The sequence below is a fragment of the Strix aluco genome, chromosome Z (assembly GCF_031877795.1).
Source record: "Strix aluco isolate bStrAlu1 chromosome Z, bStrAlu1.hap1, whole genome shotgun sequence".
In the NCBI taxonomy this organism is placed as follows: Eukaryota; Metazoa; Chordata; class Aves; order Strigiformes; family Strigidae; genus Strix; species Strix aluco.
This window is the reverse complement of record NC_133971.1, coordinates 30,161,084-30,178,176: the sequence shown is the minus strand read 5'-3', so window position 1 is coordinate 30,178,176 and position 17,093 is coordinate 30,161,084. Positions and strand designations below refer to the sequence as shown.

General features: G+C 37.3%; 1 protein-coding gene across 1 annotated transcript in view; it reads left to right on the top strand.

The window, feature by feature from the left end:
* GLIS3 (GLIS family zinc finger 3) overlaps positions 1-17,093 on the top strand; it is a 180,052-nt gene that overhangs the window by 49,378 nt on the left and 113,581 nt on the right. Inside the window, exon 5 of the mRNA XM_074812527.1 lies at positions 147-1,275. Within this exon, the coding sequence (XP_074668628.1) occupies positions 147-1,275 (1,129 nt within the window). The remainder of the gene's footprint in view (positions 1-146; positions 1,276-17,093) is intronic.

The following is a 17,093-nucleotide window of genomic DNA, read 5'->3' as shown; positions in this document are numbered from 1 at the left end:
TTAACTGAGACTGCTAAAGTTGAGTACCTAAAATTAGGGACAACGTTTCTCACATGTAGCCTTTCTTTAATTTTATGTGTGTGTAAAGATAGAAGAACCACTGCTGTATTGTTTAACTTACTTACTTTATCATGCCTTTATTTCAGGTCGCTCCTGTCACGTGAGTCTCAGGCCTCTATGACATTAAGTTTGTCAGAAAGTCAGTCCACTTCAAGTGTTAAGCAAGAGTGGTTGCATGGGTACAGGACACTTCCTTCCGCTCCTCCTGACCAAGGTTTACAAAATGGCAGTGAGCTGGGGGATTTACTAAATTTTTTGCCTGGAACATCTGTGTCCAGTAACTGCATCTCTGACTCGTTACCGTCCTACTTATATGGCGCAGAAAATAAGCATTCCCCTTACTCTAGTCCCAGCCATTCCTCAGCTCGGTCTCAACCAGCCCACTCCAAAAAGAGAGCACTCTCTCTATCTCCTCTGTCTGACAGCATTGGGATTGAATTCAATACAATCATCCATACATCCCCAAGCTCTCTGGTGGCCTACATCAACAGCTCCAGGACATCACCAGCAAACGTGTCCCCACACCCTGAGGTCTATGGACATTTTTTGGGAGTTAGAGGAAGCTTTATACCCCAAAATTTCTCTATTCCAACTGCCCAGAAAGGCCTTGTCATGGCTAATGGCAATGTTACCTTCCCAGGGTACATTGAGAACGGGGCTGGTGAGTGCCAGCAGATGCAGCAGCTGGAGCAAGCCAGCTTGCAGATGGCAGCCACAAGTAATGTGGTGATCCAGCAGAATGTGCCACCTGTGGACAACCAGGTGGTGGATGTCCTGAAAAATGAACGGCTGGATGACTTATCAGGCCGTACGGTCAATATGCCTCCTCCACCACCCCTGCTGCCGCCACCTCCTCCACAAGAGCCACCCCCACCATACCATGCTCACCAGCAGTGGCATCCACACAGCCTCCCCAGTCACGTTCACCCGCTGCCTGTGCCTCCTTCTGACCCAGGCTCCCTGCTTGATGAAAATGGTGAGCTAGACCATTTCAATGGCAAGCATGGCTGTCGCTGGGTTGACTGCGGTGCACTGTGTAACAGGCAAGAGGAACTTGTGCGGCACATAGAGAAGATCCATATAGACCAGAGGAAGGGAGAGGACTTCACTTGCTTCTGGGCAGGGTGCCCACGAAGGTACAAGCCATTTAACGCCCGATATAAACTGCTGATTCACATGAGAGTCCACTCGGGAGAGAAGCCAAACAAATGCACAGTAAGTCTGAATTCTGTCTCTCTTACCATTAAAAGGCTCTCCATTATTCATGAAAATATCGAAATTCATGAAAATGCATCATTTTACTCCTTTTTGACTTGAGGAATTTTCAGGATCTTGCATAATGTTACCATGAGAAACCGAGAAGAGTTGGGTATTTTCTAAGGCAGTTGTTTGTTTCATTACTATCAGAAAACAGACCCACAGCCCTGTTTCCATGAATATATTAGGAATAAAACACATAACAATTTACCTGTTCACAGATTCTAGCAGTGAGCATTCAACCCCCAAAGTCATATTTTTCTTGCTGTTTTTCTTAGGGTCGCTCCAAGTCAGTATCACACATACATAATCACATAAGGTAACAATCTAGCTAGTAAACCCTAGAATCAGTTTATGTTTAGACTCCGTGAATCATCTATTATCTCTGTAATTCAGATTCTTGATTGGCCTTACATATAGTCTGTATTTTGTATGATGATTAGCTTACCCTTACTAAGTGTCAGCAGAAAGCAGCCTCATAAGTGCTGTTCTCATCATAACCTAACAAAATATGAATATATAATTTCTAGGAATAACTGCTGATTATTATTCACTTGGAAAAAACCATATTTGTTTATATGTTGTGAAATATAAAGTGTGTGCCTAGTTGAATAATTTTCTTACCATGATGTAGATGTTTGCTTGTACTGTAGATAGAGGAAATTTTTTTCTTTTACTTCTGTTACTTCAAAGGGCCAATCTCCTTCAAGGAGAGTAGATATCTTCCCAAATTTCTCTCTTGAATTTAAAGGATGTGGTAGAGATTGTGTCATGACGCTAAGAAGACTCTTTATCCTTCCCTTTTGTCACACCAGAGCCTGAACTCAGTCTCTCTGCTTTCTAAATATAATTTTTTTAGATTCCATAATATTATCTTTTCTGCTCTCCAGATAAATTGGATTGGAGTTTACCATTAATTTCAGTTCCTCCTCAGGGATTTCTCATCAGCTTTGTAGCGGAAGAGAGAAGGAGAAAAAAAAAATTATTAGGAGTCAAGAAAGTAATTTTTCAAGGGAAAAGCACGTGGGAAAAAAGAGATGGAGACAGACATCAGCAGATGAGTGAGGACAGACAACAGTATGAAGAAAGAGGGCAGGAATGGTGAAGGAGCACTGAAAAAAAGAGTAATGCAAGTACCCAGGGTCTTTCTAGTAGGAGAATTGTGATGAGGGATCCAGTAAGACTGGGGGAAAAAATTGTGTTAGTAGCTCTCTATATTCCCTACCCTGACTGTTCAGAAAGGATGTTTACAGAGACCTTCTCATGATTATGAGGCCTCCTCGAGGAGTTCTTAGCTTTGAAGAAATCATTATTCACTGATAATAAATATGTTAATGCTGAAGTAGATAAGGTACTTCATATGATAACGTTTTTGAGATTACTAAACCTAAAGTGTGTGTCAAGCCATGCTGTGTCACAAAAAAATGAGCTGTCTGTATTAGCTTCTCAAAGAGTGATTCTTTCATGAACATTAGAAAATGTGATTAATTTTACTGAACTTCAGCAAGTATTGCTGGCTAGTGCCAAAAAGTTTGCGTATCAGAAGCAGCAGGCACATGCTTATCTTGCTTTCATGTTTAGAAGTGTTATGAAATGTAGAAATATTCAGGGTGACATGATAACCCTCATAATGTGTATGTAAATCTGGAACATAGGCCCTCTTTCTTGGGACAAACATGCAGAAATGGCATTCTTTAGCAGAGTTTGAGTGAAACAGCTTGCCGCTTTTTTGCTTTACCATTTCACAAATGATATGCATTTGGAAAAATGTATTTGGCTTTCTAATGCCGAGGGGCCATGGTCTGGAAGTTTCTCAGTGTATTTAGGAAACTGTACTTCATTCAGACTTCATAACTTTCTCACCAAGCAGTGAAATTTACAGTCATATGAATACAATTTAAGGTTTTAAACCTTAAATATTTTAAGTGAGGTATTAGGGAGGACACATTGGGCAAGATGATCGTGAAGTCTGAACAAAAAATTATGCAAAAGAAATCAGAAATCAGAAACTTTTTACCAAACCTGTATGAATTTATGCGTTTAAGTGATAAATCAAAACAATCCATTCATAATTTGTATTTGTCCAGCTGGTGTCTTTCTATAATTTATTTTCTCGTTCTGCGTTTGGGATGTCTTTCTCTAAATTCACTCTAAAGTGAAAGTCTACATCCACTGCAGTTTGTAGACTAATAAGAGTCAGTCTAGTAGAGCAAGCAGGGAAGGAAAAATGCCAAATACACATCTATTAATTACATGAACCAACCAGATTTACTACAGAGAACATAGGAGAAGTAATAGGTCTTTGGGAGGAACTATCTTAATATAACATATCAAGACATCCTATAATCAAAGGCAGCAAGTTACACTAGTCACCTTAGTGACATCACACACTAGTCATTGTGTGCACGTTGTATGTGTTGATGGTTCCTACCGTTTTGCAAGAAACAATCTTCTCATTAAGCATATATTGCAATGGTCCTAGTCAGTATATTTATCATGAAGTATTTGTTTCTGTGCAGCTGACTGTTGAAAGTGTATTATACTGTGTTGTATATCCCAATGGATTGTTGTGATAGTTCAGCAAGCTTTGCAAGGTTTTAGTAATACAAGGTCAGGGTTACTTCTAAGTTGTTTTATTGTAATGCTAATAGAGGTAATGCGGAATCAGATGCACAACTAGTTATAAGATGAACTTCATAAAATTCTTTTATTATTCTCTGTTACCCCTCTGTGATGATGAAATCAATTTGAGAGGAGACTTGAAGAACAGCTAGGACTGCAGTACTTGATGCGCTTATAGTTAATATCAGAGCCAAGCAGAATATTCCTTTTGCCAGCAGAATATTTGTTTTGCCACATCTGAACTAGTTTCTGCTTATCTATGTAACAAATATTTGAAGTGATAAACTATAGCAACAAGCAATACTCTAGTCATTAGTTCCTTCTTGTTCTGGATGAACAGTCTTCTTAGATTCTGGAAGATAAAAGTGTTGTAGGGTGAGTATTAATCAGATAGCAGCACATAAAAACATGTGACAATCATGATAATCATATCCAAAATAAAAGTCAAGCATTCCAAAGGTCAGAAACTCAGAACGTATTTGTCCCTCCGTACAAAGGTAACTAGGGTGGAGTGGAAAATTATTGCATACTGGTCTTCACAGATTTGTTTCGTATTGTTGTTTTTCTGTGAATCAGGCTCTTTTTTTCCATCTTTAACTAAATTTTCTGCTGAAGCTGCAAAGCTTTTGGCAATTTGATCCAATATACATTCTCTGTGTACTGAAAAATCATGGTGTATTTTTCATTCCTGCCCATTTTTAGAAGATTGGTTCTTGTTCTAAAAAAAATGCACTTTAATTTTAAAAAGCATGAATTTCATGGAGTCCTGCATTTTATTTATTATAGGAAGCCAAAGTAGGTGACTATGCTTGGCCTTGCTTTCTTACATGGAAATTTGTGAAGTTGAAGAGTACCTGCATGCAGGAGACCTCACCTGAAGTTGACTTGTTTGGAATAGGAATTCATTAAATATCTGTTAAAATGTATTGGGCTCCAATACTGTTCATTAAATCATCTTTCAGGTTGTATTCCAATTTACTGCATCTGGAATGTATCTTCTTTTCAGTGACCTGATTTAAAGACTAAAAAAAATTATTCATGACATGGTAATATATATGTAGTGTCTATTCCTAAACTTCTTTATATGTGGGTATGGCACATTCAGATGTGTTGATTTATTAATCTATGCATTAGCTTGTACTTTGTAGGAAGAAGTTAAAGAAGTAGCTGAATGAAAAATTGATGTTGAAATGCAAGCAGTTAGTATACCAGTGGTTGAGATAAAATCTGAAACATTTGCCAGCAGTTACCACACAATGGTATCTGAGGTTCCCTCAGATTTCCTCTGGATTAGAAAAAAAGAGAATTCCCAGCAGCTGTGGAAACTTCACAGTAGCAATTGGCAAATGCTGACCTTTTGCTCTCTTTGGCTGTACCTGTGAGCTTATTTTCTACTCAGTGTTCCTTCTTTTATAGTGAGTATTTTTGTGCTTTTCAAGTTCAGCTGCAATAAGAGGTACTTAATTAGCCTTATTGTCATGCTATGCAAACAATAAGCTTAGTATATTTAATCTGGTGTATAGCAACAGCATGTTGTTAGAGATAAATTTCAGGCTCTCTCTTTGCAGTTTCATTCAGGTACACTAGGAATGCTTCTCCTTTTGAAACTGATTTCAAACTTTTTGCTTTCTGTAAGCTCTGAGCTATGCTTCAGCACAATGCGATTATTTTTTTAAAGTATGGGATAGTAATACATATACATTTTTATCACAGCTGCTTGATGTGATTCAAACCAGTAAAACTTCTAGTATTTCTGTCAGATTTGAAGCAACATCCATTCAACATCTGCTAAGTAGCTGAAATCATCCCACAGCACATCAGTCTACTAAGCTTTTAAAACAGAAGGTCTGGTTAAAAAAAGAACGTAAAGCTTAAAACACTTATATAATGCCTTTTTGAAACATAGGTAAACATCTTTGGGTGAGCATGAGTATTTAGATAGATGTGTGTGTGTGTTATTTGAAGAACATGCTAGGAAGATGGTGTTCAAGATGAAATTTTGATTAAAAGCAGAAATGCATTCTATATAAAAGATTGGGAATATTTTTCTGTCTTCAGGCTTTAGTGGTGTGCCTTCATATGGTGTGTTATATATGTCATGTAGTATATATTTTATGTACAGAACATGTCACTATTTCTCGATGATGAGGAAAGGCCATATCAAATCCTATATTGCACTGAAGTATTGACAAAATAGAAACTATAAAAATTTTTGAATTTGTTTTTGCTTACATGCTTGCTGAAGAATTTTTCACTATGCTAAAGCAGCAATCGAGCACCTAGTCTTAAACAATGTTAAAAGAACAGTAATTTAATTGTAGAGTAACCAAGTTTGTAGTTCCCCGTTGCCTATTTTTTCACTGAAACAGAAATGCCATGGGAAAGGCAGAGATATATGAGATGATGTATATCATGGGGTATAGACTCAGAAAAGCTGAGTTTTAATTTGCAACCATAAAGCTAAGACTTCCTAACTCTCACAAGTTTGTGTAATCTTAGTAACCTACTGGTTTTGGTTAAGATGTTTTAGCTGTTTAAAGGAAACACAAAATATGAATTGTGGGTGTGCCTCCACAAACAGCTCAAATTCATGTGATCACATCAGATGGCATCTAGCCCAAGCTAATAAATCTTACCTCTCAGCAATGGTCCTAATGCTCTTTTAATATTATTCTTTCAGTGTGACATACATAATGTGTCTATAGTTCAAAATGTAATGATATGTGCTTTTCCTGTGACTGCTTAAGATGCACATTTTCCACTAGAGTTCAGTGAGCACCTAAAGGCTTATGATGTGTAAAGTACTGACCTTTAATATCAAAGCATCTCTTTATGCATGCAAAAATGCAAAGAAAACTCCCTTCTACCTGCAGATGTAGAACTGATGACAGTGAAAAATGATAGCCAGAGAACCATATCTTATGTTACAGAATAAAATTTATGAAACCTCTAATTTTTTTCTTGTTCTTCTAATTAATAACTCCTGTTAAGTATTTGAACCAGCTTTTCTTGCCTTTTGACTTAGATTTTGGAAAATTTAAGACAGGTTTTTAATGAACTTTTTCAAACAGACATCTTTTTAGTTTCACTCTAATCCAGAACATGACTATGAAGTATCCAAAAATAACAATGAACATTCCTAATTTCATAAACACTTGCATTTGTGTGGAAATGTTTCTAATTTATTACCTCTTTGTGCTTGTGGAAAGGCACAAAGCTTATATTTTATTTATTTTCATTTCTCTGTAGCATAATTTTAATTCAACATTATTGAGATTTTTTGTCATTGCTATACCAAACTATAAATAAATGGTAAACTAAAAAAATGAAGCACTCTTAAAAATTTCATCTACTTGAACTGTGGAATCCCAGATCAAACTTTGTATCCATCAAAATTTCAATTGCAGAAAATTTAGAGGTTGGGTTCAGCAGTTTTGTTGGTTGGAGTTTTTTGTTGGTTTTTTGTTTTTTTTTTTTTTTTTTTTAATACTAGGGTTTTAAACCAGAAAACCATTTGAATGCAAAGCTGGGGGGCTAATGCTGAGGTTGTGGTTTTGGAGCATGTCTGTGTGAAGTATTTGGAAATGGAATTGTTCTCCAGGCCATAAAATATTTTTAGATACCTTCTGTTTTCTGCCAGTTTTACTTTGCACTTTCAGCATCCCTGTTTGGTTGATGGCTGGACCAGTATCAGGAACAGAGTGAGTCAATTATGAAGCTTTCCATTTACTGATAGAAAAGCCTAACAATATCTGATGGGAAAATGCAAGTTATGACACAGTCACAACAGAAACAGACAGAAACCATTCCCAGAAAATATGATTTTGTTTTAAAGAAAAGAAGAAAGCCGTAGAGGGAACTAGTTAATAGATTATACTGTACATTGCAATGTTACTTCTTCAGAAAGGAAATACAGTTTTAAGCAAAGGTAAACACACTGTCAGCTTTTATTCAGGTGACTGACACTGATTTCCTAAGGATTAGAGGTTCAGTTACTGCTTCTGGAGCTCTGTGGAGAACTTCACAGACATCTGAGTCTGATGGTTTACCTGTGAACATAGCTTTAAAAACAAATGTTGAGTATTAAGCATCATAGAACAGTCACTGGATTATTTGTACAGAATCATTAAGAAATGGAAAAAAGCCACATACGTTTTTGTGCACATATGATTACACTAGTTAAATATGTTGCAAACGAAATGCAAATATATTCTGAAGCACTTGGACATGCTAAAGTATTTGACATTTTCTTCAGCACTCAGATTTAGTTTAAGATATTTTTACTGTCTTAATGTTTTTTACTGTCTTAATGTTTAAAGGAGTCAAGAGAAGGGACTGATCATAGGAATTTTTAAAGGGTAAGATGCACAGCAGTAGTCTCATAGACTAGTGAGATTCTTCCAGGCAGAATCCACACTGCTGAGTGATTCCATTGATTTCAATGACATGTCTTGAACGCAGGTTTATATGCATATTTACATAGAATCACAGAATCATTTAGGTTGGAAAAGACCCTTGAGATCACTGAGTCCAGTTGTAAACCTAGCACTGTCAAGTCCATCACTAAGCCATGTCCCTAAGCACCACATCTACAGGGCTTTTAAATACCTCCAGTGCTTGATAACGTATCCAGTGAAGAAATTTTTCCTAATATCTAATCTAAACCTCCCCTGGTGCAACTTGAGGCTGTTTACTCTCATCCTATCACTTCTTACTTGGGAGAAGAGACTGACACTCACCTCACTGCAACCTCCTTTCAGGTAGTCCCAGAGACCGATGACGTCTCCCCTCAGCCTCAGACACAGTAGTCCAAACACCAAGGAAGACAAGAATCAGCTTGATTCATTCTGATCCCTGAAGCAATTCTATTTTACTGCCACTGTAGTCTCAATTAGCTGAAGTGGAATTTAGCAGATGCTAAAAGCTTGTGTACTTTTGCAGACAGATACTTGCAGGGTAGGTTTCCAAAGGACTTGGACACCATAAAGATTAAGCGTTGTTCAGGACAGGATTATAGTGGACTCTCCCTATCAATGATTGAATAGGCTTCCTGGACAAGGATATTACCAATACAGCTAGTGCAGTGGAGTCCTCTCTTACAGAAATGTAATTGCTGTTGATCTTGACAGCCTTAACAGGGCTTGAATAACTGCTGAACAAACCTTTCTGAATAAGGCTGCATGGAAACAGAGAGGTCTTTTTAGAGGTAGTAACTGTGAAGGTGCAGTCTGTGTCTGTGTAGAGTGCTGAACTAACTGTGAAAAGGAAATTCAGAAAGAGGAGCTAGTGAGAATGCTGTGACTTTTGTCTAGAACTGCAGTGGGACTCAGCTCTGTTCAATGCATCTGGGTTTGCTAAACGTTGGAACAGTCACATGTTGATTGTTTTCTGATACCACCTTTATGTACTCAGAATGCTTGTTTTTCCTGTCTATTAAAGACTGGTGTGATTTAGGTTTGATACTTTCTTATCATTTTTAAGGATATATAGCAACTTTATTCCATGGGTACTAAGATCTTGAGAATAACATGCATCATTACAAAGCTCAAGATCACAAGTGAATCATTTTAGAGAGATGTCACTGCATAAAAAATTATTTTTTAAGATCTGTTTGCATGAAATGTTGAAAGTTAATGTTCTTCATCTGTCCACAAGGCAGTGTGCTTGATACAAAGAGTTGTTATAAGTAGTTTCGCTCCCTCCCTCTTCTCCCTCTTTGAATGCTTTCTATTGGTCATCAGCTGGCACAAGCTCAAGGCAAAGATGACAACGTGGATTTATGGGTACTCTTGGTACATTTCTATAAATGCATTCAAACAAGATTAAATTGCTTTTGCTCTTTACTGTATTCTTTACTGTTTAACATTTGCAGAATTGCCTCCAAGGTTAATCAGATGTAAACATCAAGCAATGTCACTATTCTTCTTCAAGGTCTGTCGTACTGCTGATGGATGTATTTTCCTAATAACGTTCAGATTTCTGTTTTAAGAAATTACAGCTATGCAAACAAGCTTATCTGGGCTGACAATAAAAAATCCTTGCTTCTAATTAGGAGTCATCACATAATAAAAAAAGACAAGGCTTCTTTTATTCCACAAAAAGCCTGCTTTACCTGCTTGCAAAAATGCATGGATTTCTTTCCAGTGGCTTTACATTATTGGTATGACAAAGTTTCAGTCCTGTGATCATACAGTTTCCAAGTGATTCAGACACAGTTGTTGAACCTTGTTTAAGGTTATTTGATGGTAATCTGTTACAGAAGTTGGTAGATGGCATGAACATGAGATCTGCTTTGTTAGTTTAAAGGAGTGGGCTATACATAATCTGAATTAAGGAGTATTTATGTTGAGACTGCTGAGATTATTGAGAGTCCTTTTTGAAAAACAAGTCACTGTTGAGAAACAAGGCTGCTTAGTTCTGACTGACTCACAAGGACTCTTGGCTTTTGAATGCCTGGACAAATGTGGTCTGAATCCATTGTATAAATTAACAATGTGAGCTGCTAAGTTGTGACACTGATTTTATGTCTGCACCAGTGAAGCCATTATCACATAACTTGTCAAGGAAAGAGACATACAGATTGAGCAAATACTTAGAAATAATTATAATTGACAGTTCTGCAGGCAGAGTGATTGAAAATATACAACATATCACCAGTTAAACTCAGACTATTAAACTCTCAGTTAAATGATCTCTGTGAAACCTGGGTTGGGAACATGACACTTCAGTGAATCAATGGAGAATTTGGTTCCAAATTAAAAGCAAGCCATCTGCAAGATTGTTGATCTGCTTTAATTGTGATAAGGTTCTCAAAAGTCTGTCATGAGTTTTTGTGAGAGCTGACATTTCCTCTGAAGGCAGAGGTCTGGTACTTCTGCTTCTGGTTGTCGAGAGTTGCTGAAGGACCCCTAAATGCAACACTAATCTCAAATCCTGAGTCTGAATCATTGCACATCTTGAAAAATGGTGATGGCGTCTTTGGAAACTCATCTTCTCACCTCATCCTTTAGCCACCCACAGTGAAAAGCTTTGGAATTAGTTTTTTTCATTTCTTTTACGCTTATCAGTGCAAGAAGCATAGTGGTCATATGTTGCAGATAGTCTTTGCAAGGCTTAGAAGACAGCAAAAATGAACTCATCATAGCAGGTTCTGTTTAACGTTAGTTCTTATACCTCTTTAATCATACTAGTATCTGGGTACTTTACTTTTTTCCATTATGTAAGAAGAGATAGGTCACTGAATCCATCACCATGGGCTTTTGTAGATGAACTGAAGCTAAAATGTTAGTATCCTTCTAGTTTATGCTGTGTTTTGCTGGTGTGACAGACCCTCCATTACCATCAAGCAAAAATTGTATCTGGTCAGCAAGAAAATGGTATGCCTAGCCACTCTCTGAACCTAGGGAGACAGAGCAGACTAAAGTGAGCTGAATAATGGGTATTCTTGTTTGCTTATAGGAAGGAGGACTGTGTTCATCCAGCCCCTGGAGATTTCCATGATTGAAGTTCTGATACAGTTTTAGCTCCAAGATGTTAGGAGTTTTTGAAGAGAAACAAAAGGTAGGAATGAACTGTTTAGGTAAGAATTGAATAACTATGAAAAGTTGTTGCAGTAAAAATGCAGCAACAAAACCCACCAGTTTTGGCTATTCTTGTTTTATGTAATTTGCATTTTTTCTTCAAATTTTCAACGTTTATAGACAGGATTAAGTGAATTTTGTATTAGTTGTGAAGATTTCTCTTCACAGTCCTTGTGAAGTCCACAACACTAATCGTCGATACATGGTATTTGGATCTGTTCTGGCATGTATCCACCAAGCTCAGAGTTTAGGCAGAGTCAGTTCACTTCTGTCATGTAAGACCATATTAGTACACTCTTAGTAATACTGAGAGACTCCCTCAGTGGACTAGTGACATGAGCCATACAAACAACAATGTCACCTTTATTAAGTTCTGAAGAAAATCACAGACTCCATTATTCTGTTTTACCTCTAGAGTGACACCATGGAAGATACAAGAAATGCTTTGTCGGTATTTTAGAATCTGACTCATTACTATGGGTTTGGTGTATATACCATGTGGTGCTAAGTGTTCCATGAGTTTTCATTTTTATTGAAAAGCATATTTTTTTTAAAAAAAACCCCTACTTTTAAAAATCTCTTTACACGGTAAGACTAAGCTGAATTAAATAGCTTGAACTCCTCACATTTTTGAATGGTACTTGGGATTCTTTGCATTAACTCATTCAATATTTTGGCTTGCTTGATCAGTAGACTTTCCAGAAACTGCACGTTTTTCCTTCTGAAGTTAAAAGTTCAGACAAAATGCAATTTCTCATTATGAACTGTGGACCTAATTTATTAACAGATAGGCTCTTCTTTTTAAGCTGATTAAAATATTTACAATGAAACATATTTTGACATGAGTCCTAGAAAAATAATTTTCCATTCTATAAATTCACACTAATTTAGTTTTTTCAAGGTCATGATCTGATGAAACATTGTGCCATTGCCATGACACCCTCCTCATCAAACAGTCACCACTTCAAACACAAAAGCAGATGAAGAAAATAATTTACACGTTACTTAAAGTTGCACAGGAAGTTGTGAATTATTTGATGTGTGTACAAAAGTCACATATGTTTGGGAAAGCTAAAACAGTAAATGAAACACATCTGTCCCTGGTAAGGAGCTTACATTAGTTTGTAGTTATTTATTTGTTTATTTATGTATTTATTTTCTTGGAGTATTTTCATCTATATTAGCCTTCAGGATAAAATAAAATGCTCTGTTCTGAGGTTCTGTCTCCTGGTTCTGGTCATACTAGAGCTGCTAGCAATGTTTGGTCATTTAAGCTTCTTTGAGTTGTTGATATGAAGAGCTGATGATCAACTTCTCAAGTTAGGAAAAAATACTGCAGTTTTCTTCATTTGCTGATATAACTATATGCAAGACTTTGTAGTGTCAGGTGGTGAGCTAATCTACGGATATGGGCATTCAAATTCAAATGATTGTATTACCACAGCTTTGCATGTTACTGGCCACCTGCAAAGCCATGGTAAATCATAATTTCTGAACATTTAGTAGGCTACAGCTCCTGAGGTCAGACATGCATTTTATTTTGCATTTGCAATAGACTGGTTGTATACATACAGTATACTACAACTCACCTAATAGGTAGTAACTTGCGAAGTGTTAGTATCTTGATGGTTTGCAAGTGTACCTGTTGACTGCATGTGAGAAGGAACTGTCAGAATCATAAAACATCCTGGGTGGTTTTCAATAAGCTTGATTTTTAAAATGTTTGGCAATTTTTCTAGATTAACCCCATTTTTTTGTAAAGAAAATCCTGAAGCATATTGTAATTGGTAGAAAAAAAACCCCTGTATTTTCTCCTAGTTAATCATGACCTTGTAAAATGCACTTGAATCTACTAAATTTATACATTGGTCCCATGGTTCAAAAACTGAACCTTGCTATGAATCAACTGTTGATCTTGGGTAACAGCTTTGTGGCCGAGGTGAGAAATAAGATGGAAGGGTAGGGAAGCAGCAAAGAGCTTGATCACTGTCCTTGCAACAAAGATACCCAGGATGTTTCTGCTGCATTTTCTGTAGGACATTGAGCACTTCACAGTGAAATACCTGACCATCCTTGAACATGGCCTCCTGGGGAAAATGTCATTAGCACTTGGAACAACTTATTGGTGGTATTCAGGTGGTCAGGTGGATATTATCATGCTATTTTTTCATTATTCAAGAAAAGTTAAGGAGATGCATCTTGACAAGCATGCAGGTGTATAGTGCATGGCCCATACACCTATCTCACAGGGGATTCATCCCAGGAAATGTGAGGTTTGGCCTTGTTGGCTTTCAATACAAGTGCATGTGTTAGAATCTGGAGCTAGTTATGAATCACATTCTTATGTATGTAAAGAAGCTCTTTAAAACCTGTTTTGCTTCATAAGGTGTGTGTAAACAGACATTTTGATTTTTTGAGAACTGCAATTTCAGACAGCTCAATTTTTGTTTGTTATAAATATCTCTTCATAAAATATCTCTTGTGTAAAACACACTGGCTCCATTTGCTGCCTGTTAGAATAGCAAACAAAAATCTTGATTTTGACTACTTGTCAAGTATATGGTCTTCATGGTTTGTGGTAATAAAAATATGTTAGCTTTAGTGTGGATGCTCTTTGGTTTAAGTGGTGATGTTTCAGAATACCCACATGTTGGGGAGGATCACAAGTTTTTCTGTCATCTATTTGAGAAATTATACCATCTGGCATGTGGATGGCAGAACATTAATTAGTTTGCTAGAGGTGTATTGAAAAGTAACACAGGTTTAGGCCACTACAAATAGCTAAGTTGCAAGACACTAATTCTTTCACAGAAATAACAGATTTCTTTTGAAAAACTTGGATTATTCAGAAATATTTGAACAGAATTCAAGTCCCAAGTATCACCATACCCTCTAAGAATAACTAAAGCTGACTGTGTTAGAGCTGTAAACAAGACTCTCATCTTGCTAAACTTTCATTAAAATTCCAACTGGCAAGTAGATTTGTATGTTGTAAATAAGGCCAAAATAACAGAACAGCATATGGTGTCCTGTCATTTGACTTTTTCTAATAAAAATGGCTGTTATTGCTTAACAATGTCATTATTTTTTATACTAATCTCAGAGTATCTGCTTAACAACTCTTTGTTTTATTAAGATACTAAACATATTTTCATTTTTTGATATAAAACCTGACATAAACGATACAAAAGCATTGTTAAACTTGGAAGCTTTTTCAGCGTTGCTGTAGAAACCCATCAAATGGTAACCTTCTTTTAAAATACATTTTTCAGTTAGTTGTAAGTAGAAGAAAATACCTCTGTGTTTCAAGGGTGATAACCTTTCAAATAGAGAACAAAACTGACTTCTCACTTTGGGCAGGAGACCATCGATGAGAATGACAGCAGCATGGATAAGTGGCTTTTCCTCACCTGCCAGTGTACAATAGTAACTACAAAACTCAGCTGACTCTGGAGTACTATTGATTGATGACTTTTTCAAAAGGCATGCCTGCATTGTGTTTTGTCTGTTGAAAGAAATGCTGTAAAGGCCTTAGTTTGCAGTCAATTAATCTAGAGTAATTTGTTTGCCTGATTCTGTTGCCAGATGTACTGTCCAGGTACAAGCCACTTTTTGTGGTGGATAAAGAGGCTTAGCTGATAAAGCGGTTTATTATGTTTCTCTGCTGTAAAGTACATTGATCTTGCTCACGGAAAATGTTAGTACTTTCTGCTTTGTTTGAACCGTACCTCTATTTTTCCAGTAATTGTTGTCTGTGACTTAGATCTCATTAGGACTATGCCAAGGTCACTGAATGGCATGTCAGCTTAATTACAGTGGCTTTCAAGCTGAACAGTTCTGACTCACAAATAGGAATTCACAGTTAGGTAAATGAACAATCTGAAGTCTCTGAGCTGCATACCATGCAATGCTTAGCTCTTTGCAGTAAGATGCTGAATGAAGACAGGGTTCCTTGGCTCCAGTGAACTGGAGCTGAAGTTCAAAAGCCCTTGACTTGAAACAGGACTAAGCCACCTGAAGGGCTGGCCATAAGTTGCAGTTTTTAGCTAATTTTAAGCAGTTTAGAAATGAAGGCCTCTGTTATCCCAGTTGAAAAGTTGTATAACAGTCGTGGGAAGTGTGAGGCGTCTGCTACCTTAAAGGAAAGGCATCTGTTAACAACAGAGTGACTGTCCATTGCAAACAGTGAAGTATTAAATAGTTCTAAGCACTCCATAGGAAAGAAAAAAAAAAAAGATAATGTCCAGCCATCTCGTTAAAAGTCCAGTTTTTAAGGAAAGGCATAAGCAGCCTGCACTCTTCTGCCCCAGCAGTCCATGTGTTGAAAACAATCTTATTATAATTATGTCAGGGCATGTGTCGTTGCAAGTGGTTTTGCTCCAGAATCTTAGATCTTTCTGCAGCTGAATGATGTGACCCACCTAAGAATTCTGTTTGCAGTGAGTGACAGCTCCCATTTTTAGTGGTTTCTGTTTCTTTTTAAACTCTGTGTTTTACCAGACTGACATTCATGTGTCTTATAGATCAGACTGCCATGTGCTTCTATAATATCATTGGCTTTATTTTGCACTTCAAAGATCTTTTGCAGTGGTGCTTATCTACACAAACATCAGGTGGATCTAATAAAAAACGTCAGAATACAGAGGAAAGCAGAATACAGCAAGAAACAGAACCTTTTTCCATGCATTCCTGAGTAGACGCATCAACAGCATTTATAATTTATGCTTACAGTCTTAGTGTTTATTCAGATTTGAGCAGAATTAACACAAGTGTTTTTGAGTACAGGGGAGACAAGAGAAAAGCTCATTTTTCCAGTCAAAAAAACCCCCACCAAACCACGTAACTTCCATATTGTCCCTAAAGTTAAAATAACTGAAGTGTCTGGGAAGTCTCCACTGGTAATAGACATAGTCATTTCTAGTCATCAGACCAAAGCAACAGTCAAGGGTAGAGTTGGGTATCATGATCAGGTTAAATTATGACCAGATCAAAGAAGCCAAGAAATGCTCCATTTCAAAAACCTTGTCAAGAGTGTCTGGCATCCAGTGGCTGAAACCAGCAATTTGAAGAGCCTGCGCTGCAAATTTGGGTTTGGGCTAAATTGGAAACCTAAGCAGACCATGGGCAAATGGTTTAAAAGCAATAACTAGAACAGAGCAGTAAGGACCAGTGATCCCTATGCAATACAGAATAAAGACTGGTGCAGGGCAAGCAGGGATTAGGACTGAGCAGTGAATGAGGATCTGCTGCATCTTAGGGGCGTGTATCCTATGAGCTCTGTCCTTGTTGTTCCAGGCTACTCTGTCAGCTTCACAGGCTTGCTCTTCATCTCCTGGAATATTGATTTATGGAGGCATAGCTGTGGCCAGCTGTATTGTGGTTATTTTATTTAGGTTGGACTGTTCCTAATTAAAAAAGAACATGGCCATGTGGCATTGTGTAATTGATTGCCTGGCTGGGGCAGATAAAGCGCTAACAGAGAAAAGAACTTCTTGAGAGGCTCTGAAGTTTTCGGACTAAGTGTAGCTTTCACCTTGGCCTCAGTTTCTCAGGATGTCTGAGAATCATGCTTTG